The sequence below is a fragment of the Syzygium oleosum genome, unplaced genomic scaffold (assembly GCF_021117445.2).
Source record: "Syzygium oleosum isolate NSW1041296 unplaced genomic scaffold, Sole_v2.1 Sole_v2.31, whole genome shotgun sequence".
Taxonomy (NCBI): Eukaryota; Viridiplantae; Streptophyta; class Magnoliopsida; order Myrtales; family Myrtaceae; genus Syzygium; species Syzygium oleosum.
In genome coordinates, this window is record NW_026607515.1 from 1,543,284 (window position 1) to 1,566,980 (window position 23,697).

Below are 23,697 nucleotides of genomic sequence, written 5' to 3' on the forward strand. Positions count from 1 at the left end.
GCCATCAGTTATCCAATAGTAGAATGCAAATTGCCCAACTATGTCAGCTATATGCGTCCATTATTTACATGATGAAAAGAAGCTTGGATCAATCAAAAGAGAGAAAAATTTACCTTGTCACATGTTTGGATCGGGCATCCTGGTTAAGTCCGTGTACCAACGCCTTGAATAAAATTCCAATCCGACTTCTGGATTTAGCGGCTGAATCGATAGCTCATCCATGATAGCAGAACAGATAATATATTCACATAGCAAAATAACCCCTCCATGACAATTACAATGGGCAAATAAAGACTATAATGCTACTTAATTAACCATGTAGCATACATCATTTTCTTGATCATGTGCAGCAAACAAGAATTGGCAATAGGTCCTGAACTTCCATTCGGGTTCATAAAAAAGACATTGCGATAATGTGAAGAAACAGCACGGATAAACCATAGACATAAATTAATCAATATAATATTAAGGGAAACTCAATATTTGCGCGGTTCATCATATGTGCCTGCTTAAGAAAGGATGAAAACATCCATTTGTATGGGTGTCTGTGTTGGAGCACAGGCCAAGAGCTATCTCCCATCATTAGTGATTAACTGTGAGAAAACTCGGGTTGTCGATATGTCAGAACTACCATCACCGTCATCTTCTTGGATCCTCACATTGCTTGTTGGAATTCTGGGTATATTTCCGGCAGATGGAACTTCGGAATCAATTACATCACTTTCTTCACGAGGCTCTCTCACCCGACCATTTTCCTGAAGCTGCAGTGCATATTCCAGATTCCACAAAACATCACCCATGGTTGGCCTATCAATTCCATACTCCGCAAGACATTTCTCGGCCGTTTCTCCATACTTCTTCAAAGAGCTGGGTTTGATCTGTCCAGCAAGATGAGGGTCCACAATTTTTTCAAGCATTCCCTTCTTCTGCCACTGCATTGCCCACTCGGCTAGATTCACCTGCTCCCTCGCAAGTAATGGATCAACGGCTGGTCGAGCACAAAGCACTTCAAATAGCACAACTCCAAATGAGTAGACATCAGATTTATCTGTAAGCTGTTGTCTTCGGAAATACTCTGGATCGAGATAACCAAAACTACCCTTTACACCGGTACTCACATGCGTCTCATTGAGGCATGGACCAGACCTTGAAAGACCAAAATCAGCGACCTTGGCCACATAATTCTCATCGAGTAGAATATTAGTTGATTTGATGTCACGATGAATTATTCCTTGTGCTGAACCTGTGTGGAGGTAGTGAAGGCCTCTTGCTGCGCCAATGCATACTTCAAGGCGTTGCTTCCAGGACAGAGGCGGAAGTCCTAATCCATACAAGTGGCTTTTCAATGAACCCTTCTCCATATACTCATACACTAATATCATTTCCGACTGTTCTTCACAATACCCAACAAGTGAAACAAGATGGCGGTGCCGGATTTTCGATAGAACAGTTATTTCCGTCTGGAATTCAGGAAGACCCTGCCTAGATCCTGGCACACCTCTCTTCACAGCAACTTTTGTGCCATCTTTAAGAACACCTTTATAAACCATACCAAATCCGCCTGAACCGACAATTAAATTCTTGTCAAAGTTTTTGGTCGCCAGTTGTACATCAGCAAAAGGTATCCTCAAGCTGAGGTATCCATTTGGGCCTGGAGAGGTGTTGAGAGTGCCTACAGACATTTTGCTACGTGAACTGCCCCCATAAACACGTAACTGTGTCCAGGCGACACTTTCTGAAGGCCTCCGTTTCGGTTTTTTCTTCTTGCACTTCATCGCCAGCAGAATTGCCACTACCAACAAAAGCATAATACCAAAGCCACCAACAGAAGCACCCACAATCACCCGGACCTTTTTCTTGTGTGATCCAGAAGGTGCAGTCACAGAGCCCACCATCTTCATTATCTCAGCTCCATTCAGAATAGCATTAATCCTCGTCGTGGTGCTTAGATCAGAAGGGCCAACACTTATCTGCATGACCCCCGATCTATAGGAATCCACAACAAAGTCGATGTAGTAAGGAGAAGCAAGCACGTGATACGTAAGAACTGACAAATCCAGGTTATTGTAGGCAGAGTACCCATTTATATAGACATCAAAGTAGAGTTGATTAAGAGCACGACTGACTATATCGCAGAAGTGCAGTCGGACCAAGTACCTTCCATCACCTGAATCCACAGGAAACTCCCAGGTGATATTGAACTTTGCGCTTAGAGGTAAATTATCCCTATTCATCTGTTGAGCAGTCATGTATACGTCATCCGGAGCTATCTCGGGGGTCGCACCTCCCTTCTGGTAGTTTGGCGGGTCGGTGGCCACCCCACGTTTCGCAGCTGACTTGAGGATCAGATAATCATCATCAGGGATCCAAGTCCTCCACAATGTATCATTGAATGGAGTCAACTTAGAGCCACCGACGTTTATCCTATGAATTGTCTCTAATACCTGCGATGATAAATTCTTATACTCTTGGGTCTCGGTGGCTGTAATCAATCTAGCTCCCACATCGATAATGAAGTCCTCCGGAGCCGAAAACACCTCGATCGCATTAACAAACCCAAAAGCAGAACCACTGGCCGGGCTAAGCACAATTTTAAGAACCCCCTCCTTTATATAGATAATAAACTCTTTGAGAACAGTCACGTTGGTGCTAAAATCACTCAAGACCGCGAACCCGTCAACCGAAACACCGAAAGTTGCAACCTTCAAGTCAAAATTCCGAGCTACGAAGGGAGAGAAGTGGAAACGTACCAAGTGAACGCCACTCTCGTTGATCTTGAACTCGTAGGACGAAGCGCCGGTGAAGACTCTGGCGGTTCGGTAGAGGACCGGCGAATTCGGAGGAGGGTTTCGGTCGGCGACCGAAACGGACTCGTCCCCCGAGAGGTAAAGCGAGCCGGGCCTCGCCGAGTCGCCCACGAAGACGCGATTGTCGACCGAGGCGTTGGCGGTCGACCCACAGCTGAGGAGGTAATTGTCGGGGGGAGTGAAGGGTGCGGAGAAGGGCAGGAGAGAGAGCAAAAAAGCTAGAGCGAGGAAGCGCAGCGTCTTGGTTTCCATGAAGATGGCTAAGCCCGCAAGAAGTCGGCGTTGAAGAAGAGCGAAGAGCAGCGAATTGTGGAGCGCAATGGAGGGTGGTTCTTGAGAAATGGAGGATGATGGGGGGTGGAGAGATTGAGCGCAGGAGCTTTGCTTTTGGGGCGTCTGCTTGTTTGGACTTGGAGCGAGTGGAACGGGAAGAACTGAGAAGAGGAGAGGTGGAACTTTGTCCAAAAGGGGGACACTTCGACAGTTAACTCCCTCTCGTTTTAAATGCTTCTTCAATTCTGGGCAGGTCACCCATGGCGGCAGATTAAGAAAAAAATAGAAGAAAGTGAGACTGATAATCCATAAATTTTTCACTCAGCGCGTAATACCGGTTTTTTTTCTTAAATTTGTTTAATGCGATTCTTAAATATTTTTAGATATTTAATTTGAATTTCTAATTTGATCGAACATCAAGTTAGACGTTATTTGATGACATGAAATATTTCAAGCTGATTTGGGTTTTTAGAACGATGGATCATTTGCGATATGCTAACACGTGACCGGAACTCCATCCCTTTTCCATGTTCTTGCATATATGTAGCTTTGTTTGCCGTCTATAGTTGAAATTTAGCAGGTTGAAGGGCAAGTCTATAAATTCCGTTAACACGAACTAACGTAAGGGCGGCATTGTTCATGGATCATATTGAATGAATGAATAGTACGTTGAACATTGAATCAAAGTTGAAAGACTATTAATGTTATTTTTCGTAAAAAAATATTCGGTTTTTATAAAAAATAGAAAATTCCCTCTTCTATTCTACTCCACCTAAAAAAGAGAGATTTACCATCCATGATCTAGCAGCACGCAATAACGTTTCATGAACAAACGATCACTAGTTCAAACCGATTTATAACAATACCCCGTGTGTCTGACTTTTTGTGAACGGGTTTCAATCCCTGGTATCACTGTCGAGTTATGATAACAAGCTCAGCTGCACGATCTAAAATATTGTTTAAAACAAAGTGTCACGGTATGTTGCACGCAGTCATAGCCAACACAAAAGTATACTCTATGCTCTTTGGTATACTTTTGTTAGCAGAAAGAATAGTGGCATGTACATGCTCTTGTGTGAACATAATTTCACCAAAAGGCACAGTACTAGTATCTAGGTAAATGAATATTAAACCTATCCAAGTAGCCGGCCCATTCTGGTTGGTCGCTCCTTGGAAGTCATCTTGGATGGTGAAGTGTGAAAGTCGTCTAAAAGACAGCAAAAACTCCAGCGCATGCACGATCTCTGTACTCCGTAGCTTACTTGCATGGACCGTAATAAGATAATCCTTTTTTTCTGGTGCGCGTTCTTAATCACTCCCGATGCATGAAACCGATCCTTCTCCTCACGCTCTCGCACGAAACCGACACGCGTTTCGGCGATATTAGCTGGCTTTCGAAACATGACCCGAATTAAAGAAGCTGAATTCGGGTGTCGAAATCCTAGACACGCAAGGCGCCGTTCGAAACGATCTGATCCTGCGAGGCGCTGCGAAGGCAGACTTCGGTGGCAAGAATTCCTACCCGGGACGATGTGACATCCAGGGTGGGGGGGCGGCGTGAGATTGTCCGAATTCCAGCCGAACTTTCGTGGCTGCTTCAATGTCCTTACATGTGCTTGGCTTTCTATTCCACCTACCACTCTGTTTGACGCGTGAATGGAGGAGGAGGATCCGCGAAAGGGACCGAAAACGACGTGGGATCGTATTCTTTTGTTTTCCCTCGCTTTCTCGCTTCGCACATTGCAGAGCTGTCTTCCAACATATGTCGCATTATTCCAGAAACGGGCTCAATAATTGTCCACCAGACTACTGAAAATATAACGGGATAACGGCACAAATATTTTTCGAACTTTGATTTAATATGTAATGTGATCATTTGACTTTTAATTTTTCAATGTGATTCATGAAATTTAGCTCAATGCGTAATTTATTCAATGTATTCTCTAAATTTTTTGTACATGTTTAAGTTAGTCCATGGACTATATAAAAATGTTCAATGTCATCCTTCCATAAATTCAAGTTCAGGGACAACATTGAAAATGTTCGTGTAATCCAGGGACTAGATTGAACAGGTATCAAAAGTTCAGGGACCACAATTAACAAATTGAAAGTTCATGGACGATATTGCACATTTAGCTAAACTTCAAGGGTCGCATTAAATAAATTAAAAGTTCATGGATTATATTGTACAATGAGCCAAAATTCAGGAACCATATGTATTAATTTATAAAAAAAATAGTGATCTTGACTTCATCGCGTTTCTGTTTAGATCTCCCCTGCATGATTTAAACGGACAAACGGTCCACTTCCACATACATCTTTTGTTTTTCCTTTCCCCCTTTGGGTGATTGGGTACCAGACACGGTTGACTTGTCCAAGAGGCGATGAAAAACGTCAAACTTTAGGACAGACCGTCAACCCACATGACTCAACAAACTTTGATCTTTGCTCTCTCTTTCCAACTCAGGTACATACGCACCTTAGCACGTGACCCATCTTTGAATTGATCCATCGGAGTCGGCATTGACTAACGTGTTCTAAATGGCCTCGAAAAAAGGTTCGCGGGTGTTTGATTAGTTAGCAATCGTATCCTTCTTCTCTCGGCTTTCGTTCGAATTGGATCGTTCTTTTCGACGCGTATTATGTGGTTGGATTTATTTATCTTAAGAAGTTCGTATCGTAACGTTACCTTATCGATTCACAGGTTGCCGTTACATAAACTGAATGTCACGTGAAATGCTACAGTCTCATGAATTACTGTGGTACATGCTATAGTACTGCTACAGTAACTTAAAGTTTCTCTATAAAGGGAGGAATTCAACGAAGGACGATGCAAGCAAGTCTTCAAAATAGTAAAAAGGGAAAACAAAATGGAAGAAGACTTCTTGCTCAACAAGTGTTTAGGGTTTCCTTGTCTCGTAGAATCTCCAGGAAATTTCTCTGTCTCTTCATATCTTTTCTCCGTGACTACTACAATTAGGGTTTCGAGTCGTGAGAGTTCGTTCTTAATTTTCACCTGTAATTCTTCTCGACCACACAGTGAAGCAACTCCTCCTTTGTCCGCAAACATAGTTGAATTGCCAAACTACGCAAAAATACGCATGTTGCTGGTTTTTGCTTCATTTCTTGTTCAAATTTTCGATCATCTTGCCTCGTTTTGCATGCACTCTCTGTACCCACTTCCTCCCGACATGAATAGAACAAAGTGAACGGCCATGTGCATGTCAGCTAGCACTCCTTTTCGATGTTTATCCTTGTATTTGAAGCATACGTACATGTAAAAAGCACGCTTAGCTGTACAATAAAATCTAAGAATATATTTATTAGAAGTCCTAAAACTTGCCTTCCCCCCACCCTCACCGACCCCTCTCGGCGATGGTGGGGAGGCGGCGGCGAGGAATGCAAGCCCTCTCTCCCCACCTGTCCTTCTTCTCCTTTTTTAATTTTATTTTTAGCTTATTTTTAAAATTTAATTTAAATAAAAGTAGTATTAAAAATCAAATTTAGGCTAAAACGAAGGTCCGAAGGTCCGAGTTTGGTAAGCCCATCACCGCAAAAAGTTTTTCCGCCACAAAATATGCTCCAGCTAGATAATTCGGCACGGTCCGTTTCGAGGTTGGTCCCATTATCCTTCACTATATGTCCGACGGCCCGGTCAGCCCGCCCCTCAGTCGGCTACTTTTAGCCCCGTCTTGCCCAGCCTAGTGCTCAAGTCCAGCCCGATTCGACAGCTTACGTTCGAATTTGTATGAACAGGTTTTGGAATTGGACAGTACGTTTGAGTGGGATCAAAAGCGGAATTGGTCCGGCCCGACCGATGGACTTACCTAAAATTTTCCCGGAGCTCGGTCCGACCCGGTCCGGCCGCCGCTGTTCGACCTCAACTTCTCGTCGCCGGAACCGGCCATCGCAACGCGCCGTTTTGTTCCCGGACGCCGCCCGCCGCTGTTAAACCTGCATAAAGAGAAAGAAATATACAGCAATAGCATTTTCAGCTCGGCGACTTTATATTCTCTTCTTCTTCACTCCGAAGGTCTCAAGCTCTCGACTTCATCGATCGTCGACTCCTCCCGGTGCTCGCGGCGAATCACCTTCGGTCCCGCGTCGCTGTAAGCTCATCGAATTCATCGCTGATCTCTCTATTCAATTCTATGTTTCTGCGATCGGATCCGTCGGTTTCGTCGGACGTCCTCGCGATCGCGGCTGCGACACTCAAGTCTCGATTTTGTTTTCCCGTCACATCGTCTCATCGGTTCCCGCATGTTCTGGTCGTTCCTAGAGACGTGTAGGTTTCTAGGGTTTTGATCGTCGTCCCCCCTCTTGATTAGGTTAATGTAGGTGCGAATCAGTTATGGGTGTCTCTACTCGCGGAACTTGTCGTTTGGTTTACTGGATAGCAGCGATTGCTCAATGATGATTATCTCCGCAATTGCTGCTTAGGTTATTAGGGTTGGCATCGTAGCGGATTCATTTCGTAGAGTACCTATGGTGCATTGGCGAGAGGCTCTTTGGGCGCTTGATTTTCCGTTACCAATTAGCGGTAATCATCGTCTGAAGTATCTCCGAGGAATAATTCGTGTGTCTTGTATTATGATTTGTGGAATTAAGCTTTTGGAACATTTAGGATCTGTTTTTTTCGCGGAAAATGGATGATTTGAAAAATATTTTCTAAAAAATGATCGCCTGAAATGATTGATCAATTAAAGATTTTTCATTGTGGACAACAAGTTTTGTCTAAACATTTTCGCAGACAATGTAATTTCTTTTCGTTCGTTCATTTTGTAAGCGATACGAGCGATTATATTTAGGAAAATGTTTTCCAAATCGTTTATTTTCTACAAAACAAACACACTTTAAGCTTATGGTCATCTTCCCTCTGTCTCTCCCCAGAAAAATTTGCTTGATGTTCTTGACCTCTGATGCATCTGACTGCTTTTAGCCAGTAGTGAACTAAATGATGCAGTCTCAGAGAGTATATGAAGGAGTTAGACAAAGGCACAATGAGTATGCGGATGATTAGGAAGCTGCCACACACTTCCAAAAACTAATCTTGGGATCAATGCTTAGTTTTAGGTACTCACCACGAATAATTGAGTGTGTTGAATAACACATCTTCATTCTATTGTGCTTGCTGTATGCTTGTGAGTGTGTTCGTGTTATTCAAACTGCCAGAGCATTTTTTGATGTAGCAATAAGTTGAACTGCTTTTAGTGGTTTGAACAGACATAGAATGCTCTAATTCTCTTTATATACACGTTCACATTCAGGAGGATCTGGTCTGTGATGCTCTAGAAGTTACCGCTGTACCTCAGCTGAACATTTAACTTCTGCCCAAATACATTGCTTCGTCATGGTGAGAAAGTATCCTTATTATTTGCTCGTTGATGTATAATCTTCAAATTTAGCATTGCTTGTCTCACTGACCAATGCATGAAGGAAGTTTGACTTCATTGGAAATATGGTATGGCTAATGCAGGACCCTAATCGATACATTGATGAGAAGTCTGAAAGTAGACTCTATATTGGCAATCTTGATTTGAGAATAACAGAGTAAGGAAATATGTGGCCTTTGATGTTTCTGATGCTTTTAAAAACTACGTGAATGACTTGATAAATTGAATGGAGATATTTGTCTTGTATCAGGGCTACCCTAATCAAGATGTTTTCTCCGTTTGGGAAGATTTTATCAGAGGATTTCCTTTGGCATACTCGTGGCCCAAAACGAGGAGAGCCAAGAGGCTTTGCTTTCATTCAGTACAGTAGCAAAGAGGTGAGTTGCTGCTTGTCATACATTTCTGTCCGGAGCAATATCTGATTATTCTATTTAAAGTGAGCATGCAGGAAGCTGAGCTTGCAAAGGAGAAGATGCATGGGAAGTTGGCCTGTGGTCGTCCTCTAGTTGTCCGTCTTGCTTGTGAGAAGTATCTGGTGGAAGCGAAGGAGAACTCATCCAAGGTAGGAGGTCAACTTGACAAGACTTGCATATCTGGTAGTAGTTCTGGACAGATGAGTAAGAGCGCGAAGATAGCTGCAATCAAGAGCAAGTTGAAAGCTTTGGAGGAAGAAAACCCCAATGGTAAGAAGCAGAAAATAAGCTGACCACATTCTGTGGCAAATCGAGCTCCACTAACTACATTTCAGGAGTGGCCCATGTTCCAGAAATAGTCAAGGAGCCACTTGCTGCCTTGCGGACTCGAGATATGGGATGTTTTTGGGGTTGAAGGTTGGAACTGGGTGGGGTTGAATGGCCGTTGTAGATCTCAAGCTCTGTGATGTAGGGAAACATTGACAATGTATATCCAGAGGTATCGGTGGTTGTCGTAAATCCTGTGGCGGATATTGGATTGCTTAATTCAGGAAATTTCTCAAACTCCTTTCGCAGCTTTATATGTCCACACAAACTTTCAACACTCTCGGAGGTGACGAGTTCTCTCGTGCCTTGGTCGAACTATTGCAGGTCCTCCGGTATCGCCATGGTGGCTCTGAAGTCAGAGCCTACCTCGGCTGATTAACCGGGATTAATCTCTCTCGCATTCATATGACGGGTGCGTGAGTTGAGGGCTGTTTATTTGTGGGGGGTGCTCTTTATTTCTTATTGGAATAATGCTGCAATGGCACCAAGGTTGATGGCTCGGAACGGAATTGCAGTCGGGTATTGTCGCGATCGGAAAGCGATGGTGTTTCCGGCATGTGGAGGCTCTGTGTCTTGACCATTGTTGATTGATGAAGAGCGATTTCCTCCAGGAAGGATGAAAATGGACGGTTCTTTGAGACACATACCGAACGGCCGTGATGTTTGTTCGTCGATGATGATACGTCGACTTTTGGTGCTAGTTACTGCATAGCAGAGTAGATGCATTTGACCACAACATTACATCGATTAGATATAATAAAATCTATTAAATTTTAAATGGAGCAATAACAGAGCTTTACACCATTCTTTAAGCCATTTTGCTTGGTCGGCAATGTAAGAACTCTTTTCTCTTAACGCTCGTGGTCACATTGTTATCTTTTCATCTCTTTATTGTTTCATCTCTCTGTTTGTGACTCCTCATTCACTTATTTTTTCATATGTAAAAATTATACCGGGCTAAGGACTAAAGCGATGTAAGAAGTAAATGTAGGCGGAATATATAAGACAACATTTGAAGTATATCTATAAAAAAGAAGAAGAATGTATACACGGTATGAACATTATCTATAATCGTAAGAATATCACGTCACAATCATGGAGCAACTATTGGCGGAACCAAAAGGGCTCCCAAAAGCAGCTTCAGCCAAATAAAATCGCTGCAATCACCAAAAGCAGGTTATATTAATCACACTATAGTAGCATCACGAGTGTGTGTGTGTATACATATATTTTTTATATGTATGCATAAGTATAAATTAGCTTCTTTCAATACTATGTAGCAGACCTATGTTTCTACTTCAGTTGTCCTTTCATTATAATACGAGAGTAATTTCAGAACAAAAATATTAAGGTATTTTATTTTTGGGAATATTGCTCGTTAGAATAAGTATTGTCGGTTTGTCCCGAAAACGTGCGGCAGCTTCGCGGCCACTTCCATTTACAAGTGGAAGTGTGCCGTCAACATTCGATCACGGGCGCTCCTGCGCGAAAAAGCTCGGCAGCCTCCGCGTCGATGGCGTCGCGATGCTTGCTCTCGCAGCTCGCCGCCTCGCCCGCTAGGGGTCCCGACCTCCGTCAACCGCCGCGTCGTCACCGCTCGCTTTCCCGCCAAAACCCCATCAACTTCGACTTCGCCAGCGCGATCGGCGGCTCGCGGCTGCGGCTCCAGCTCCCCGGGAGCAACCGGAGCGGAGCGTCTCGCGTCGGCGATCGGGGCGCCGGCTCGATTCGGGCGGTGACGGTCAGATCCCAGCTGAGTTACCCTCTCATATCGCCTCACGATAAGTGGGGCAGCTGGACTGCTCTCTTCGCGGCCGGCGCTTTCGGCATCTGGTGAATAATCCTCGTTCGTCTCCTCTCTTCTTTGCATTTCGCTGTTCCGTCAAAAAGAAAAAAAATGTCCGCTTGGAAGTTGTAGAGAAGTTGATAGCCGTCTCGATGAAAACGCACAAATTTAAGGTGACAAGAGGCGTTTGTGCTTGTGCTTGTGCTTGTGCCGACCGTGTAGAGCAGAGGGTGTCTGCAGACTTTTACTAGAATACATGGCGTTTGGCGGTGCTTTCGCTCGAGCTTAGTTAGGCAATAACAACGATGTACTTTTTGGACCTGCGGAAGTGGAGACATTGTTTTGTCTCGTTCAAAATTTCGAGGAATCGATAGACAGCTGAACAAAGTTTCGTGCTTTATGCCTGTACTTTAGTCGTGATGAGGACTTCCCTGATTGTAAGGTCCGAGAAGACCAAGATCGGGAGCTCTTTGAGTGGGGCCCTGGTGAGCACTTTGGTTGGGCTCGCCGCCAGCAATTTGGGGATCGTTTCGTGCGAAGCTCCGGCTTATAAGATCGTCTTGGAGTTTCTGCTCCCTTTGGCTGTCCCCTTGCTGTTGTTTAGGGCTGACCTGCGCCGCGTGATCCAGTCTACCGGGAAACTTCTCTTGGCTTTCTTGCTGGGATCTGGTATTCTATGTTGACATCCTCTTGTATACTATTTTGCTTACAAGTGTCGATGAACTATCTATTTTACGATAAAGTACTGTTGATCGTGCGTGATGAAATCCATCATACTCTATTTGACATTGCCGTAAATTTTATGAACAACCGATTATTAATTTCCCCGTGCATGTATACAACAGTTGCCACCACGATTGGGACTGTAGTGGCATACTTTTTGGTGCCAATGAGATCACTGGGGCAAGATAGCTGGAAGATAGCTGCTGCACTTATGGCAAGACATATTGGTGGAGGTAAACCCTAGAAAAGCATAGAAAATCAGCATGATTTTGTCGGTTCTTGAATTAACTTGAACTTCCTTCTTCAATTGAAGTTATTCCTTTCAGTTCCACTCGTAAGTCTGCTTCTTGCTCCATGACAATGAGGGACGCAAGTCAAAAACAGAAAATGACTCTTTATTATGACCATATCTGAACTCATTTGTGACAAGGAGAAGTTTGTTACCACCCCACTTTGCAGCTATGTTTGTGTCATGAATATCACTCTAATGAATTGTCTTCTTGAATTAAAGAAAATATGTCAGCACAAGTTATTTCAGCATCTCTACAATGTTGAATTGCTGAATCATATTTTCCATGTTGTCAAAGCTTGTAATGGTCTGCAAATGGTGTTTGTACTTGTTTTGTTATGAACACTTGTCATTGACTTTTTCAGTCTGCAGCTGATGATCATTTTTGCACCTTGTTGTCTCCAGCTGTCAATTATGTTGCAGTAGCCGATGCTCTTGTTGTTTCACCATCAGTTCTAGCTGCTGGACTAGCTGCAGATAATGTCATTTGTGCAGTTTATTTCACCACATTGTTTGCATTAAGCGCAAGAGTACCTCAAGAGTCTTCATCTGGCAATGGTGGGTTGAATTTAATTTATCTCATTTTTACATTTACTGCAAGAGAAATCTAAATGTTAATGGTAGATATAATAATTTTAATCTTGATATGATAGCAGTGTTGATCACCTTTGTTTTCGCATGATCAATAATTCCTTCTTCCTAGTTCCATCTTTAGTTGAAAGCATTTTGCTTCAGTTTAGCGGATGGCATCTCATATAAGCTGATAATATGGCCTCTTTGCAGGAGGAGACTCTGTAAATGGTGCTCTGGACACAGAATCAGGACCTGGTAACAAGCTACCTGTTCTACAGAGTGCTACAGCCATAGCTGTGTCCCTTGCCATCTGCAAAGCAGGAACTTCGCTCACGAAATATCTTGGTGTTCAAGGGGGTAGTTTGCCTGCGATAACAGCAATTGTTGTTATTTTAGCAACTCTTTTTCCTACTCAATTTGGCAAGCTGGCACCATCCGGTGAGGCTCTGGCTTTGATATTGATGCAGGTGAGTTGTTCCATAGCGCTTTATGTTTTCTTGATTATTAATATTGCTTTAATGTTTGTCTTCGAAGCCATTATATGGCAGAAAACTGAATCAGGTGTATGGAAATATTTAAATTTAGAGTACTAGAACAAGAAAAGTAGAAAAGGAAGTTAGGCAATTATCCATCATGGTTCAGGATATTTTTTTGCTTTAGCCGTTTAAAGACTCTTTCATTTCATTCCAGCCAAATTTTTACTTGACGCAATGGAAAATCTCTAAAGTTTGTGTCCTGCTTGTAGCCCCAATTTCAGTCCTCAACTATTTCAACATGATAGCATGTTTCAATTGATTTCAGCCTAATGAAAATAAAACAAAATTATAACAAGTACACTTTTTTCCCCTTCACAATGAATAAATGGCAATTCACTGATTTTTCACTGTTTGCACAACCAACATCAATCCATCTGGGAACATCATGTAGCCTCAAAGTTTTAGCCAATCAACATTCCTTGTTATCAAGCTATGACTACTTTTTTCAGTACATGAAAAATCTCTTTATTGATCACCTCCGTTATTCCAAGAGCTGCTGTATGAACTTTCAGTTTATCGAGCTTTAGGAATACCCTCTTTTTCCAACTGCCTGAAGTATTTTTTTTGGCTGACTGCTTTGGTTCTCTATCAAAACCAGGTGTTCTTCACTGTTGTCGGTGCAAGTGGAAACATATGGAGTGTCATCAATACAGCGCCTAGTATATTTATGTTTGCCCTTGTCCAGATTACGATCCATCTTGCTGTGATCCTTGGATTAGGAAAGCTATTTGGCTTTGACCTGAAGCTGTTACTTATTGCTTCCAATGCGAATGTCGGCGGCCCAACAACAGCTTGCGGAATGGCAACAGCAAAAGGGTGGAATTCTATGGTTGTCCCTGGGATTCTTGCTGGAATTTTTGGAATTGCAATCGCCACTTTTATTGGCATCGGTTTCGGTGTAACCTTTTTAAAATTCATGTAAACTGTAAGGTAAGGTACTTAGCGGTCATATCAGCTACTGTTTAAAAATCCAGATCAGTGCCATTTTACCTCCTCTCTTTGTCAATTCTGCGACTTCTAAGGTAAAGTCCATACTCATGGGGATTGAATTCCTATTTATGGGGACAAGATCATGAATCACAATCCACTTCCTACTTAACACGAAAGATGAAATGCATCTACTAAATGACATGACGGTTTTGTTAAACGTTGCCCTCTTGAGAAATACTTCGAATGCTCGAACTGTATAGTGGAGGGCCAATGCATCTAAGGAATTAGGGATCCTTTCGGAGAACTATTTATATAAAATGTACCAAGGAAGATCAAGGATTCTTGCTTCAGCGAAATGTTTGCAAGCAGGCAACGCTGCCTGGACTGTGCCAGTTAAGCATTTCCAAATGGAATACGCAAAATCCTTGCTTCATATATTCTTTGATTCATATAGTTCATACCCAGGAAAGGTTCACTTGGACCACCACAAAAATACAAAAAAGAGCCGTCACAGGTCTGACCCATAAAGAGCATCACATTACCTACTCCAATACTTACGAAGCTTGGCCCAGCTTGAGATTTTCTACCTAATAGCGTCGAAAATAAGAAATTCAATGCTTCAGCAAGCTTAGCACAATTGTGCCAAACACATCCTTGATTCCCAGGAAAGGTTCACTTGGGCCAAAACAAAATGCCAAAAAGAGCCGTCACAGGTCCGACGGAGCAACATTCAATGTCAGCAGCACATTTCCTTCTCCCATTACCTACGGAAGCTAAATTCAGCTTGAGATTTTCTACATAATAGCATCGAATATAAGAAATTCAATGCTGTAAGCTTGGTGTTTCCATCAACATGAAATTCACCATGTCCTGGTCCTTCCAGTGCATACGAATGTTTGGTGATTTTGGACTGCTCGGCGGCTGTGGGGAGTCAAGTTCGCTTGACAGCTCATGTTTTGGAGGAGATCTGACTGCTGAAATCTGCAGCTCGGCCATCTGTTCATATTGCAAAAGCCTTGAAGGGCTCTTCTCACGCTGCAACAGGGAAAATATTGCCCGCATAAAACTAATGTTCCATGTGTATAACCACCACAGAGGATGAAAAATAAACAGGAAGCAGCAAAAGAAATTAGTTGTTAACAGACCTTCAATCTACTGCTCAGTGGAGACAGGCAAGGAGTAGAGACAAGCCTGTCGCGAGAACCTGTAAGGAAGACGTCATTGAGTTCTTGAAATAAGGAGAAATATGAAAAACATTAAAAAGCCAAGCGAATACACTTACTGAGTCTGAGAGTCTCCAGAAAAAGGTCCATGTCCATGGCAATGGTCTGCTGTTTTATACACTCCTGGTGGTTGTGAAGAAATTGTTCCTCGGCAATTAAACCAGTATCAATTGGTTCCTCTGCTAGAACATTCATCTTCACGGTCTTCTTTGATGCCTCGGATACATGGGGCTTCGCTGAATTGGAAATATCAGAAAGTGCTCTTCTGCTCCTTGTCTGCGCTTTGTCCGAGGCTTTAGAAGTACTTCTCTTTTTGGTTAGATCACTTGGGACCATGGAAGAACCAATATCTTCATTAATCAGAGCGAAACTTTTCAAATTCTGTTTCTTGGACACCTGGTTAAGAGAAGGCTTCCCTGCATTTGACAAGTCACCGAGAGGTTTTCGTCCACCAACCCCTCCTTTCTTCTGCACTTTCATCACTTTAGAAATTTCCCCTAAAGATCCTCCTGAACGATTAGAAAACACGAGACCCAATAAACCCGGAGATCGACACCGAAACTTCAAGCACGAGAACCAAATAACAGTGTAGAATTTACCATTGTAGTTAGCATTGAAGTTCTGATCTAGAATCAACCCACCACGCCCTGAAGCCATCGTGGACCTTATCGACAAATTTCAGATCTGTACTTTGCAAAATGAATCAAAATTACAGAGACAAAAATCGATAGACAGTATGCAAGTGTGCAACAAACAAAGATGATTATGTTTGAAACAAAGTGCTTCCACAAGACGGACTACGGGTTCGTGCCAAGGAAATAGCTAGGAGGGGTCCATCAATTTTACTTTAAAAGGTTAAAGATTGAGGCTTTTTAGAATGCATCTGAATTTCCTTGAACACCACAAAGATGAAGCCACAACTGCAACCGTAGAAATTCCGAAAAACAACAATCTATCTTCAAGAGATACGCACACCGATACCACCCAACTACAATACATTATCCGAAAGCCCAGACGAAGCCCTCGAATCGACTAGGGCAGAAAACCCAAAAATCTTTTCAAAAAGCCCAGAAAGGCCTCTTCGCCGCAATCGAAGAATTCCAAACTTCACGAACAACAGCCATTTCTCAGCGTCTCGAAGAGGAGACAAACATAAAAGAAAGAGACGACGTTTCAGTCGCCACATCCAGACTTCCTCTCGCTTCTCGCGACCATTTCCAACCAAAACATTCGTATTCGCGTGCGTTCGATTTCTCGAAAAACCTAGTACAGCGTGAAACACATTCGCAAACTCACCGAAAAGTACCGAGGAAGCAAGAGAAACTCACGGAAGCGTTTCAGTGGAACCGATGTCTTCGCTCCGTTGCTCTCGAGGGAGGATGATCGATCGCAAAATTCCGATTTCTGCTCGGCGGATTCTGCCCTTTTTCTCTGCGATTCTCGTGAGATTTTTGGCGTTGGAGTTTCGTGAAAGCGATCCAGACGTTGAACTTCCCCCATTGATATATATGCAGTTGCGCGAGGGCGGAGGCGGAGGTCCAACGGTAACTTGCCCCCCTTTTTACGTAAATACCCCCCAAATAACGGCACAATTACGAAACAAGTTTCTGGGTCTGGTAATTTTTTTGTTTTTGTTTTTACTTTCCCTGATTATGTTTATTTCTTCCCCATCCATTTTGGAGAATATTACTTTTAGAAATATTAGGGGGTTACGAATATCCATGTCATTAAGGGCTCTGATCTGTTATTTATGATTCACGTAAATCGGGATCCAAATATGTTTGACCTTATTTGGACACCCCGTGAATTTATGAGCATTCCAATTATACTTAATCATACCCTGTAATCTCAGATTGATTGATACCAAAATTGAATGTTGATTATATAAATGTCCAGTGATAACCTGCTAACACGTGATTGATAACTTATTACATAATTCCAAGTTGACGATACACTGCAGTGGATGCCGTCCTTCGGAGAGTCCCAAGTCTCGACTTCTTTTCTTGTCGAAAGGGAAATTTTCATTTCATATGAAAGAGAGGTAACATCATCTGAAGATAAAAATGTAAATCCCATAAAGCAAGTAATTCTAAAAAGTGAATCAACTTGATGCCTGCAGAGACTCGCTCATTGCACAAAATCGGATTTGCCATAGTGTCAAAGCATAACCGGCTGCCGATCACCGAATATCTCATCATCATCGGTGATGAGCTCACGATGAGAATTTTCTCTCCAATAGATACTACTTTGCCAAAAGGTGCTGCGCGCCTAGATGTGACATCCACGACACTATCACCATATAAAGACAAACAACAACACCAACAAGTTGAAAGAGCACAATAAAAGCCTTGTAAATCCCAAATTTATATTTAGATCGGGATAGAAGAGCATCCAAATCTTAATCTAGCTCTAGATCAAGAGAGAATAGCTGCAAAAGAAATAATAGTTGATCTCAAAATCACTTTCAAATAAGCCGACTACTGAAAGCAACAACAGAAGAGCCTTGGTGCGGAACAAGCACCGGAGCCAAAGCAACATATTCTTTCAAGGCGCTCGCACCTCGAACTTTTGAGTTCACAGTACAAAACTCTCCACTTTCGTAGAGGATGTCGATGGCGTCATCCGCAAAATCAATGGAGAAGTCTTGAAAAGGAGGAGATAGAGAGATAGTGAGACAGAGAGGGAGAGGGGGGAGTCTCACGGGGATGTTGCTATAGAAGGAGGGCTGGACAGTGACTTCAGGAGAAGAAAGGAAACCTTATCAAGAGCTAGTTTGATCCATCTATGGAGATGTCGCAAATCGATAGCTTGGAGGGCTAGACAGTGACTTTAGGAGTAGGGAGGAAACCTTATCAAGAGCTAGTTTGATTCGTCTATGGAGATGTCACAAATCAATAGCTTGAAAAGGTGATGAAACGACATTTTTAAGCGTGAATGTTCAATTTGATCTCTTAACTTTAGTTAAATATCCAATGTGATTTCTCAATTTTTGAACATTTTCATATAGTCTAGAAACTATATTGAATTAAAAGTCTAGATATAACATTACATATTAGATTAAAATTCAAAAATCATATTATACAAATTAAAAATTCAAAAACGACATTGCACATTAATCCAAAGTCTAGGAGTCCAGGAATTATCTGTGCTATTATCCTTTCTCAATCTACCGAGATACAAAGTGAGAGTACAGATAAAATTAGTAGAGGATACCAACTTTTATTACATAGACAAAAAAAGCAAAATGGAGTAATATGAAACATTTCGAATTAGAGATGTATATAACCGTGTAGTACAGTTTTGATTAAGAAATTCAAAATTCAAAAATAACATTACACATTAATCAAAAGTTCAGAAATTATATGTGATATTATCCTTTCTCGAATCAACAACGATCTACATAGATTTTGATTTTTCTATCCTCAAGAAGATATGTAAAACGGTTAATGATAATTCATTAAGTTCAAGTCCCATCTCTTTCTCTCTTTTTTCCCCAAATTTGATTACAATGTACACTTTGATTACATTTTATATTGAATAATTCATTATTTCATAATTTGATAATTCATTTTTTTTATTTCATAATTGATTTTTTAATTTTTACCGGCCCGGTTCAACCGGACCGAACCGGAACCGAACCGGCCTGGAACCATGGCCATGTCTACTTGACAGACATTTAAGAAGCAAACTGTCGTTGCAGACATCTGTACGCCAAAAATAACAACCGAATTACTGGCCTTAAGGTGGAAAAATCCAAACGCATTTAAGAATATTGGTCTATTACACGAGCCCACCTAAAATATTGAAAACATTAGAGTTCCAATCTAAGAAAGAGATACATAAAGAACTGACATTCAAGTGCACCCAGAGAAACTAAGTGATAGGAGATTGAACTACTACGGCAGTCCGAGACTTCTTATGATGCAGGAGCAGCTTTTTGTTTCTTCGGCACGCGATAGCCACCGACGACACAAGCGTGGTCTCGCTCAAAGGGCTCGAGAGTAACTTGCTCAAAGGGCTTGAACTGGTCAGCCTGCAGCTTCTTCACTTCCTGGGAAAATACTATCTCGGCTGGAACAGTAGAATCGATACAATTTGCCTGCAAAAACAAACACAACCCAAAGGAATTCATTACACCTCTTCTCATCAAAGGGACGTTTCTAGTGTTTCTTCTTTCCAAGTGGATTGGTTTTCACCCTCCCTCAACTATGAGGAGATCATTTCCGATGCCACAACTTGTGTCCTAGACTTGCAAAAACTTGCACCAGCTACTTGTTTTAATATTAGAAGAATTACAAGTGAGAGAGAGAGAGAGAGAGAGAGAGAGAGAGAGAGAGAGAGAGAGAGAGAGAGAGAGATACCTTAATTGAGATGACAAAGTGACCTCCAGCCTTGAGAAAATATGACGCATTTAGAGCCAAAATTCTTGCCTGAGATGTAACAAGAAATTATTGAACATCACATATTAAAAACAGACAGCTTCTAGTAAAGCCCTTCAAGCAGAGAAAGGATATCCAAATAACAGATAATAGAATTTGCATTTCTCTCCCTCTGTCGTATAATGAACACACTTCATTACCAGAGCTTTAGGCCTAGTGCAATAAGTGCTTCAACAAGTCAATGCATTTGTTTTCTTAGTTAATGCTTGATGGATAAACAGTCAAATGCAGAAAGACTGCCATGCATGTTATCACAGCAACTTTTATCATAAGTACAAATAAAAAGACCTTCAGGTGATCAGAGAGGCAGATCAAGTGCATCTAACACCACATCACGATAAGTCATGCGATTGCAGGCACGCTAGATCAAAATTAATAATAAGGGATCTGACAAGACATGAGAATTTATAATTTAGCAAAAGCTTGAGTAATTATTAAATTAAGATTCCCCAGCCTAATGCCTTAAAGGCAACGTAATGTACACAACTGTGCTATATTGGTGAGACAGTTTAACCTTATCAACCAAGCTTATAATAGTAGTAACCTGAATCAACAATTGGTCAAAAGGACAACTACATGAATAAGGACCTAACCGGACTTAAAATTTTTTGAAGCTGCACATTGTAGTAGCCGATGGTAACATCAAATAGTAATGTAAGCTAGTTGAATCGCAAACCTGATTTTCATAAATCCTTAAGCTTCATACACAACAGAAACAATTTGAAAGGTAATAAACCCTGCATCAGAAACTTGGGAATGCATCACCCAAATTGTCTTGAAGGGGAAACTGAGTTTTTCATCAAATGCTTTGTAATAATGCAGTACAGGGAATAGGCATGGATTTTACTGGCCCGAAGGCAAGTGATAAACTTGTCTCTAAGGGAAAGAAAAGAAAAGAAAAAATCAAAAAGTAAATCAAATTTGAACTAAAGAAAACAAAAAATTATGGAGTGAGTCAAAATCAGATATGCATCAGAAAACTCAATTTGCATCACCCATGCTGTCTTGAAGGGGAATCCGAGTTAATTCTTCATGTGCATAAGTTTCCCTCTTGGTGAAACACCTCAATTAAAGATTCTCATAGTGTACGCTTAACATAGCAATGAAGAAAACTGTAGTTATAGTAGTATAGATATATAAATCAAACAAAAGATAAATCACAAATCCAAGAAGGTAATTTCTGTGAATCCGAGTTTTTCATCAAATGCTTTGTAATAATGCAGTACAGGGAATGCGCATGGAGTTTACTGGCCCGAAAGTATGTCATATACTTGTCTTTAAGGGAAAGAAAAGAAAAGAACAACTCAAAAAGAAAATCAAATTTGAACTAAAGAAAACAAAAAATTATGGAGTGAGCCAAAATCAGATATGCATCAGAAAACTCGATCTTGCATCACCCATGCTGTCTTGAAGGGGAATCCGAGTTAATTCTTCATGTGCATAAGTTTCCCTCTTGGTTAAACACCTCAATTAAAGAATCTAAAAGTGTATGCTTAACATAGCAATGAAGAAAACTGTAGTTATAGTAGTATAGATATAAATAAATAAAAAAGATAAACCACAAAACCAGGAAGGTAATTTCCAAACAACAGGTCATCCTGTTCATACAAAAAGAAGCCTCACAAACGCATGAGCAAAGCAAAGAAAATCCATGGCATGAATTGAAGCTGAGAAAGGTAAAACAAAGGCTGCAAAGAAATGCTTTGATTTTTTTTATCGGAAATAGAAAGTATAGAATTCACGGAATCTGATTTAAAAGCATCAAAGACAATAAATATGCAAATTCATAAAAGAAGAAAGATCCAAATAGGGAAATAAGTTGCTACAAGCATATAAACAAAACCATGCAGTAAGTCAAACAGAAATAAAGGTAGGATGCGTGATATAGGATTTTCTTTTAGTGGTCCGGATGAAGTCCTGCACCGACACTTTGGCGAGGAAGACTTTCATAGGAACAAATTCAATTCCTTTCATAGTCAAAGACAATAGTCAATACCTGATCTGGTTGAGCAACATCGGAAAATATTACATCCACCATTCCAACCAACATACGGTACTTGGCTGGATGTCTAGCATCTTCAATGATTGGAATAACGTTGGTTCTCTTCTTTGCCATGTTGACTAAGTCCCTCCCACTTCGATGGGAGAACTCCACAGCATACACCACTCCTGTCTGCCAAAAGGAACGCAAGACAACAAGTCAGTCATCTGGTCATTTTTGGTAAAAGAATCATTCTTCCAAAAAAATAGAAAAAAGGACCTACAGGGCCAACAATGTCGGAAACATGAGATACTGTGGTCCCAGAAGCAGCTCCCAGATAGAGAACCCGAGCACCAGGTTTCTGAATTTGAAGAGAATGAATCATGATCAGTGATATGGAAGAAGCTACACGTCACAGATACACCAGAGAAAAAGGAGAAGAGATGCTCACAATCCATATCTCATCAACCCCACCAAGAATGGCAGCTGCCAGCTTTGATCGGAAGGGGTTCCACACTCTATATTCCACTTTACTTCCATCTTCATTCTAACAAGAGTTCAAAGAAAAAGCAATACAGCTTACTAATATTTCTAGGTCACTGGAAAAAAGAATCTCACATATTTAACATGAGAATCATAGTCAAAGAAAGTAAAGGAGGCCAACATTATTAAGCTCCTAGAATCAGAAAGATCTGAACGCTAGAAAATTGCATCTGCAGCAACAGAGTTTACTAGTAGAAATCTTTTTACTTAACAGCCCTGGCAAAAGGAACTTCACACAAATCAAAGAATCGAATCTAAGCCAGATCCTCCACAATCAATCAAATTCGCATGGTACAAGTATACAGAGCCAAAAAAGCTTTAGCATTCCTAGAACCATAATTAAAAGTCTAAAGACCAGTCGATCCCAGATAAGCAGGTCGTTCGCCAACTTTTTTTTTCCAATTTCTGTTTTGAGATGAATCAGGAGTTTATCATTTCTAACATTTGGAAACCGATTAAAACAGTAGAAGATGCCTAGCAATCACTAGCGAGATGAATAAAAAAACATATTCACCTGCACAGAGACTCTCTTCTCGTTATAGACAGCCTCTCCAGGGACCATATTCTTCGTAACGAGAGCATCTTCTTTGCCCTTAGCAATGAACACCCCCTCATGTCTATGAGGCTCAACCACAACTCTGCTTCCGCCTTTCATCCCGCCTCTACCACCGCCGCCGCCTCGTCCTCTTCCGCCACGGCCACCACCACCACCACGTCCACCACCACGGCCACCCATGGCACTACCTCTTCCACCTCCACCTCTCCCTCTTCCTCTCCCTCCATCACCCCTTCCGCCCCTAAATCCCCCGCCCCCACGACCTGCAAAGACCCAACAAGATCATCCGTCAAACAAAAAAACAGGGGCTCGAATACCATGTTAAGGCCACCAAACAACAGCGAAAAACAGCACATTAAAGGCCAAAACACAGCACAGGCAGCAGCATAAAACCAACAGAAAATCTCAAAAAAGGACAACCCAGCTCATCCCCAAGCAGCAAACATTAACCTCACACTTCATTCCGGTACCAAGTATTCAAGAAGGCAAGCAAGCAGCATCACGTATTCCACAGATTACTACAGCACGACGACAAAAATCGAACCCCGTAATCAAAACCCAGTACCATCCCCAGCTGCAGAAACAGCTCAAGAACCGACATGCGGATCTTCAAACGAAACCAGCACCAAAAAAAGGAGAGTAAAAAAGAACAAAAAAAAAAGGCAAGCATGCATCGAGCGCCCAAAGCTAAACTGCGTTCGCTCCATTTTCCCACACGCACGCGATCGCAAACAAGAAGGGGAAAGGCGGCGAAGGCTTTACCTCTCTGAGGCGGCCTCATCTCGGTGATAGCTGAAGAGACTAAGGATGGCCGCCGGTTTCAGCTTTTGAGGAAGAGAGGGCTACGACTGTGTCGCAAAGTTACAACTCGAGAGGCATTTTATTGCGGAGCAGAATTGCAGGGA

General features: G+C 41.8%; 5 protein-coding genes and 3 non-coding genes across 12 annotated transcripts; 2 read left to right on the top strand and 6 right to left on the bottom strand.

The window, feature by feature from the left end:
• Positions 1-367: 367 nt before the first annotated feature.
• Positions 368-3,346, bottom strand: LOC115692472 (probable receptor-like protein kinase At5g24010). Its single transcript, XM_030619317.2, has one exon. The coding sequence runs from the start codon at positions 3,057-3,059 to the stop codon at positions 570-572; it is 2,490 nt and encodes an 829-aa protein (XP_030475177.2). The 5' UTR covers positions 3,060-3,346; the 3' UTR covers positions 368-569.
• A 3,688-nt stretch (positions 3,347-7,034) lies between these two features.
• On the top strand, positions 7,035-9,461 carry LOC115692489 (uncharacterized). Of its 2 annotated transcripts, XM_030619348.2 has the most exons (5): positions 7,035-7,189; positions 8,348-8,433; positions 8,557-8,630; positions 8,724-8,850; positions 8,922-9,461. In XM_030619348.2, exons 2-5 carry the CDS (start codon positions 8,431-8,433, stop codon positions 9,177-9,179), a joined length of 462 nt encoding a protein of 153 aa, XP_030475208.1. In that variant the 5' UTR covers positions 7,035-7,189; positions 8,348-8,430; the 3' UTR covers positions 9,180-9,461. The 2 variants fall into 2 exon arrangements, with proteins under 2 accessions (XP_030475208.1, XP_030475209.1); XM_030619349.2 differs by lacking the exons at positions 7,035-7,189; positions 8,348-8,433 and having other exon boundaries at positions 8,618-8,630; positions 8,911-9,461.
• A 1,155-nt stretch (positions 9,462-10,616) lies between these two features.
• On the top strand, positions 10,617-14,109 carry LOC115692486 (uncharacterized). Its single transcript, XM_030619342.2, has 6 exons — positions 10,617-11,046; positions 11,442-11,668; positions 11,845-11,955; positions 12,417-12,569; positions 12,795-13,051; positions 13,719-14,109. Exons 1-6 carry the CDS (start codon positions 10,727-10,729, stop codon positions 14,040-14,042), a joined length of 1,392 nt encoding a protein of 463 aa, XP_030475202.1. The 5' UTR covers positions 10,617-10,726; the 3' UTR covers positions 14,043-14,109.
• Positions 14,110-14,668: 559 nt separating this feature from the next.
• Positions 14,669-16,762, bottom strand: LOC115692458 (uncharacterized). 4 transcript variants are annotated; one of them, XM_056304219.1, is made up of 5 exons: positions 16,602-16,762; positions 15,873-15,957; positions 15,333-15,770; positions 15,196-15,254; positions 14,669-15,085 (listed from the first exon to the last, which is right to left on the bottom strand). In XM_056304219.1, exons 2-5 carry the CDS (start codon positions 15,928-15,930, stop codon positions 14,873-14,875), a joined length of 768 nt encoding a protein of 255 aa, XP_056160194.1. In that variant the 5' UTR covers positions 15,931-15,957; positions 16,602-16,762; the 3' UTR covers positions 14,669-14,872. The 4 variants fall into 4 exon arrangements, with proteins under 4 accessions (XP_056160194.1, XP_030475157.2, XP_056160195.1 ...); XM_030619297.2 differs by having other exon boundaries at positions 15,333-15,782; XM_056304220.1 differs by having other exon boundaries at positions 16,570-16,753.
• A 2,229-nt stretch (positions 16,763-18,991) lies between these two features.
• On the bottom strand, positions 18,992-23,687 carry LOC115692480 (rRNA 2'-O-methyltransferase fibrillarin 2-like). Its single transcript, XM_030619333.2, has 7 exons — positions 23,555-23,687; positions 22,751-23,055; positions 22,145-22,240; positions 21,977-22,054; positions 21,709-21,885; positions 19,635-19,703; positions 18,992-19,372 (listed from the first exon to the last, which is right to left on the bottom strand). Exons 1-7 carry the CDS (start codon positions 23,571-23,573, stop codon positions 19,190-19,192), a joined length of 927 nt encoding a protein of 308 aa, XP_030475193.1. The 5' UTR covers positions 23,574-23,687; the 3' UTR covers positions 18,992-19,189.
• Positions 20,451-20,521, bottom strand: LOC115692494 (small nucleolar RNA snoR60). Its single transcript, XR_004007117.1, has one exon. It is a non-coding gene; the product is annotated as a small nucleolar RNA snoR60 (small nucleolar RNA).
• Positions 20,681-20,752, bottom strand: LOC115692492 (small nucleolar RNA snoR60). Its single transcript, XR_004007115.1, has one exon. It is a non-coding gene; the product is annotated as a small nucleolar RNA snoR60 (small nucleolar RNA).
• LOC115692493 (small nucleolar RNA snoR60) lies at positions 21,082-21,154 on the bottom strand. The gene has a single exon (XR_004007116.2). It is a non-coding gene; the product is annotated as a small nucleolar RNA snoR60 (small nucleolar RNA).
• Positions 23,688-23,697: the final 10 nt, after the last annotated feature.

What these genes read in the sequence shown, in the direction of transcription:
- LOC115692458 (XM_030619297.2), bottom strand. Translation starts at nt 15,930, where the DNA reads ATGGCTTCAGGGCGTGGTGGGTTGATTCTAGATCAGAACTTCAATGCT. An exon ending in TCTGGAGACTCTCAGACTCA is followed by an intron (nt 15,255 to 15,332) that starts GTAAGTGTATTC and finishes TCTTCCTTACAG; the next exon opens with GTTCTCGCGACAGGCTTGTC. An exon ending in CACTGAGCAGTAGATTGAAG is followed by an intron (nt 15,086 to 15,195) that starts GTCTGTTAACAA and finishes TCCCTGTTGCAG; the next exon opens with CGTGAGAAGAGCCCTTCAAG.
- LOC115692489 (XM_030619348.2), top strand. An exon ending in CTTGATTTGAGAATAACAGA is followed by an intron (nt 8,631 to 8,723) that starts GTAAGGAAATAT and finishes GTCTTGTATCAG; the next exon opens with GGCTACCCTAATCAAGATGT. An exon ending in TTCAGTACAGTAGCAAAGAG is followed by an intron (nt 8,851 to 8,921) that starts GTGAGTTGCTGC and finishes GTGAGCATGCAG; the next exon opens with GAAGCTGAGCTTGCAAAGGA.
- LOC115692472 (XM_030619317.2), bottom strand. Translation starts at nt 3,059, where the DNA reads ATGGAAACCAAGACGCTGCGCTTCCTCGCTCTAGCTTTTTTGCTCTCT.
- LOC115692480 (XM_030619333.2), bottom strand. An exon ending in AGAAGAGAGTCTCTGTGCAG is followed by an intron (nt 22,241 to 22,750) that starts GTGAATATGTTT and finishes AACTCTTGTTAG; the next exon opens with AATGAAGATGGAAGTAAAGT. An exon ending in GGGTTGATGAGATATGGATT is followed by an intron (nt 22,055 to 22,144) that starts GTGAGCATCTCT and finishes CTTCAAATTCAG; the next exon opens with AAACCTGGTGCTCGGGTTCT.
- LOC115692486 (XM_030619342.2), top strand. Translation starts at nt 10,727, where the DNA reads ATGGCGTCGCGATGCTTGCTCTCGCAGCTCGCCGCCTCGCCCGCTAGG. An exon ending in GGCTTTCTTGCTGGGATCTG is followed by an intron (nt 11,669 to 11,844) that starts GTATTCTATGTT and finishes TGTATACAACAG; the next exon opens with TTGCCACCACGATTGGGACT. An exon ending in AGAGTCTTCATCTGGCAATG is followed by an intron (nt 12,570 to 12,794) that starts GTGGGTTGAATT and finishes GCCTCTTTGCAG; the next exon opens with GAGGAGACTCTGTAAATGGT.